Source organism: Vitis vinifera, chromosome 19 (genome assembly GCF_030704535.1).
Source record: "Vitis vinifera cultivar Pinot Noir 40024 chromosome 19, ASM3070453v1".
In the NCBI taxonomy this organism is placed as follows: domain Eukaryota; kingdom Viridiplantae; phylum Streptophyta; class Magnoliopsida; order Vitales; family Vitaceae; genus Vitis; species Vitis vinifera.
Genome location: NC_081823.1, coordinates 12,553,748 through 12,558,130, shown reverse-complemented (window position 1 = coordinate 12,558,130; position 4,383 = coordinate 12,553,748). Strand labels below are relative to the sequence as shown.

The following is a 4,383-nucleotide window of genomic DNA, read 5'->3' as shown; positions in this document are numbered from 1 at the left end:
TTAAGACCCATTCACCCCAGTGTCAATGGCGGCACAAGAGTGATGAATAAAAGTATGTGATATACATTATTTATCTGTTGGCGATAAAAACTAAGAAGTCTAGCCATTAAAAAAAAATATTTCTTGTACCTCTTTTCTTTGTCAGGGCTCAAAAGACATTATTTTAACATGATGGTCTAGGCTTATTGATGTACGTTTTCGTTTTCTTTTCTGTTTTTATTTCTGATTTAATTTATTTTCCCAGTTTGTGGTTCAAATTACGCCTTGTGGCATAATTTCTAGTAAGCAATGACGTCAGCAAAAATGGTGGTAGTGTGAAAAAATTTCGAATATTATAAATTATTGAGAGTTGGAATGCTGAGTCTTGATAGAGACGATTGAAGAATTTAAAACGATAACACTTGTTCTTATCTAAATTGATGGGGCCACTCATCTAAATTGATTTTCTCTACTGTGAAGTGATTCACAAATCGCTCCTGGAAGTCTCTTCCAAACCGGAAATGAAGCTCAGTTCAGTTGCAATTTCCTTTGCTTTTATTACTCTCCTAATATATGCATGGAGATTATTGAATTCGGTGTGGTTGAAACCAAAGAAGATAGAGAGGTACCTTAGGCAACAAGGTCTGATTGGAAATTCCTACAGATTGTTACATGGGGATTTTAGAGAGATGTCAAGGATGATTGACGAAGCAAATTCAAGACCCATCAGCTTATCTGATGATATTGTGCAGCGAGTTCTACCCTTCCATTATCATTCCATTAAGAAATATGGTATAGCCGGTTTTCTTTATTTATTTTTATTTCTGAAAGAAGTTACTGCTCAATGAAATTTCAATGGTACCTCTAAAATTGTTTCCTTAATTATCTTTTCCCCAACTTTGATAAAGAGCTTTGTTTACTTGGTAAGTTGTTTAATCTTGGGGAATTGTGAGTAGTTTTAAAATTTATGCCAATTGTTTCACATCTTTTCAAATTTGGCATGAACTTTTGACTTTTGATAATTAGGCCAATCTTCAATTGCTAAATTACATACATATAGATAGCAATTGGAGCTCTTTCTCGATGCACATGCAAGAGGTGGGTAAATGGCCATATCCAATATTGGTCTTAAATTTCGCCAAATACCTCCCTTACCTTTCTTCTTTGTTATTTTCATTCACCTCCAATTGGATTCAAAACAATAGAGGTATATAATGAACATGTTCGTATTCTCCAGGCTGCAACTACAAGTGCCTCTTATTGAAAACCATTAAGAAACTTTACTTTAGCTTTACAACTCTATTAACCACATCTGTTTAATCTTTTCTTAGATACTTAGCTTCTTCAATCAGAGGGCCTTGACAAGCCTGGTGCTTTAGATCTTTTGTAACGCTTATATATCCAACAATAATGGCCATTAAAAATGCAGGTAAAAATTGTTTTATATGGATGGGCCCAAAACCAGTGGTCAACATTATGGAGCCTGAGCTGATAAGGGATGTTCTCTTAAAGCATAATGCCTTTCAAAAACCACCTGTGCACCCGCTTGGCAAGCTGCTGGCTACTGGTGTTATTGCACTAGAAGGTGAACAATGGACTAAACGTAGAAAGATCATAAACCCAGCTTTCCATCTAGAAAAGTTGAAGGTAATTTTATGATGCTAAATTTTCCAACCAGAAAATGTGACCCGAATTCCCATTCTTTCTTATGCATGAGAACTTTTTTGCACGTGCATTGAAGTTCATAAGTTCTCCAGACAATAAATAATCCATTGTGCAAATATGAAACTGACTATTCTTCATTCCACCTCTGTTCTGTCACTCTCTAACTTGTAATCAAAACAATTTTTCTTTTCTAAATTTATTGAAAATTCACTTCACTGTGAACCCGGTCGATCATTTTAAGCCAATTTAGAAACTAGTTTAAGGCTTATCTCCAATGTTTACTAATATGTCACTGTACCTTGAAATGGGATTCTGGGCTTTTAAATTTATTAATTATGTTTGAATTTGAATTTGTTATAGCACATGGTACCCGCATTCCAATTGAGTTGTAGTGAAATGGTAAATAAATGGGAGAAGAAGCTCTCCAAGGACGGCTCATGTGAATTGGACATTTGGCCCGATCTTGAAAATTTGGCGGGAGATGTGATTTCTAGAACTGCATTTGGTAGTAGCTATGAGGAAGGAAGAAGGATATTCCAACTCCAGAAAGAGCAAGCACATCTTGCAGTCCAGGTTTCGCAGTCAATATATATTCCGGGATGGAGGTAAGCATCAAATACCATAACCAAAATTTCACACACGTTGTTGCATGCTAACTTCATGGTACCAAGAAAAACAAATCAAATTAAAGTATCCCCTGTTCTTTAATTGGCAGAACATCTTAGCAAGATGCATGGTGAAATACTACTGTACGTGTTGATCCAATGATCAATTAATGTCCGGATAATTTCATCTTTGAAACGCCATAGATATTCCGAGAAATTGAACAAATAAAAAGTCATTGATGAAAATGCATTAGTTTCTTCCTGTATTTCATTGATCTTCATTTCCTAGGATTACTTCCAAGCAGGTTTGTTCCAACAAAGACAAACAAGAGAATGAGGCAAATTAGCAATGAAGTCAATGCATTGTTAAAAGGTATCATTGAGAGAAGAGAGAAGGCAATGAAGGTTGGTGAAACTGCTAATGATGATTTATTAGGTCTACTGATGGAATCCAACTACAAAGAAATGCAAGAACATGGTGAAAGGAAGAATGTTGGAATGAGCAACAAGGATGTCATCGAGGAGTGTAAGCTATTCTACTTCGCTGGCCAAGAGACTACCTCGGTTTTACTTCTGTGGACAATGGTTCTATTAAGCAAGCATTCAAACTGGCAAGCTCGTGCAAGAGAAGAGGTTTTACAAGTTTTTGGCAATAAAAAACCAGATGGTGATGGTTTAAATCACCTTAAAATTGTGAGTATCAACCCAGTATTCAGCTTAGCTCTACTTGGTAATAATATGTTACTTGTATTTTTTCTTGCAATCTTGAGGATCGAAAAATATGTTTTGTCTCTGTATCTTGTTTCAAACATTTGTTTTAATTAAAACCCATTTGAAAATACTTGAAGAGCAACAAATATTATTTTCTTTGAGTTAGTTTTTTTAATTCCTTGTTGCAAAGGTTGTTTTTTAAATGTAGTGAAACCTTTATGCAAATACTTAATTAGTATCATATCATTTACAAGACCCTGAGGACAATTGCAGTATTTCCTCTTGCAAAGCACATTTTCTAGAAATTTAAACTCTAGGCTATAATGAATTTTCAGGGGGTTCTTAGTTTGTAAGCGGAGTTACTATACGGTTCCATATGTACATGAAAGTATATTTGGTGTACAAATTTAAACAATCTCTTACATAGCTGCATTCTAAGAATTCCTTCATAGTTTGATGCATGCTTCTGAATGATTTAGTGTATTTCAATAATGAATTCTCATGATAAAACTATTTTCTATATTGCAGGTTACAATGATTTTTCATGAGGTCCTTAGGTTATATCCACCAGCATCCATGCTTATTCGATCTGTTTATGCTGACACCGAAGTGGGAGGAATGTATTTACCAGACGGAGTGCAGGTCTCATTGCCAATCCTCCTACTTCATCATGACCATGAAATTTGGGGAGACGACGCAAAAGATTTCAACCCGGAGAGATTTTCTGAAGGAGTTTCAAAGGCAACAAAGGGCCAATTTGCCTTTTTTCCATTTGGTTATGGTCCTCGGGTGTGCATTGGACAAAATTTTGCAATGATGGAAGCAAAAATGGCTTTGGCAATGATCTTACAACGTTTCTCATTTGAACTTTCCCCATCTTATGCTCATGCGCCTATTAGTGTTATAACTATACAACCCCAATATGGTGCACACCTGATTTTGCATGGACTTTAGTCTCAGTGTTCCTGGTATCAATAGCTGTTAATTGGCAAGACCTTTGAACCTAGCTAGTGTCGAATTTAAATTGTCCACACTCACTTTCCTTGAAAAGTGTCCTCTATAAATCCAATGTATTAATAAAATTCTCTTTTTGTATGTGACTGTGGGTTTGATTATTGATATCGATAAAATACTTTGTTTATTATAAGTTCCTTTGTTGATCATGTATGGTTTGTCGTGGGGATTGTATCGAAAATTTTGATTGTTTCAAAATTAGTGATGTTTTTTTTTTCATTTTTCTCTTCATAGCTTTATTCCGTTCTCTCAAACTTATTAAAGGAATAACTGAAATATGCTTGCCAAGTTGTATTTCACTATTATATTTTTCTTTTAAATAATTTAGATGATGGAAACAACTAAGAAATGTTAAAAGGAGGAAAGGAAGTTTAATTTAATGTGTATTTTTGTATGGAAAATTTTATGA

At 34.8% G+C, this 4,383-nt stretch overlaps 1 protein-coding gene across 1 annotated transcript; it reads left to right on the top strand.

Moving 5' to 3' along the window:
* Positions 1–366: 366 nt before the first annotated feature.
* On the top strand, positions 367–4,107 carry LOC100263459 (cytochrome P450 CYP72A219). The gene is made up of 5 exons (XM_002265419.5): positions 367–771; positions 1,409–1,626; positions 2,005–2,249; positions 2,555–2,942; positions 3,489–4,107. Exons 1-5 carry the CDS (start codon positions 501–503, stop codon positions 3,912–3,914), a joined length of 1,548 nt encoding a protein of 515 aa, XP_002265455.1. The 5' UTR covers positions 367–500; the 3' UTR covers positions 3,915–4,107.
* The last annotated feature ends 276 nt before the right edge of the window (positions 4,108–4,383 follow it).

Bases quoted from the DNA above. Each gene is read 5' to 3' on its own strand.
- LOC100263459 (XM_002265419.5), top strand. From the start codon at position 501: ATGAAGCTCAGTTCAGTTGCAATTTCCTTTGCTTTTATTACTCTCCTA. The intron at 772-1,408 runs GTATAGCCGGTT...TTAAAAATGCAG, and splicing joins TCATTCCATTAAGAAATATG to GTAAAAATTGTTTTATATGG. The intron at 2,943-3,488 runs GTGAGTATCAAC...TCTATATTGCAG, and splicing joins GTTTAAATCACCTTAAAATT to GTTACAATGATTTTTCATGA.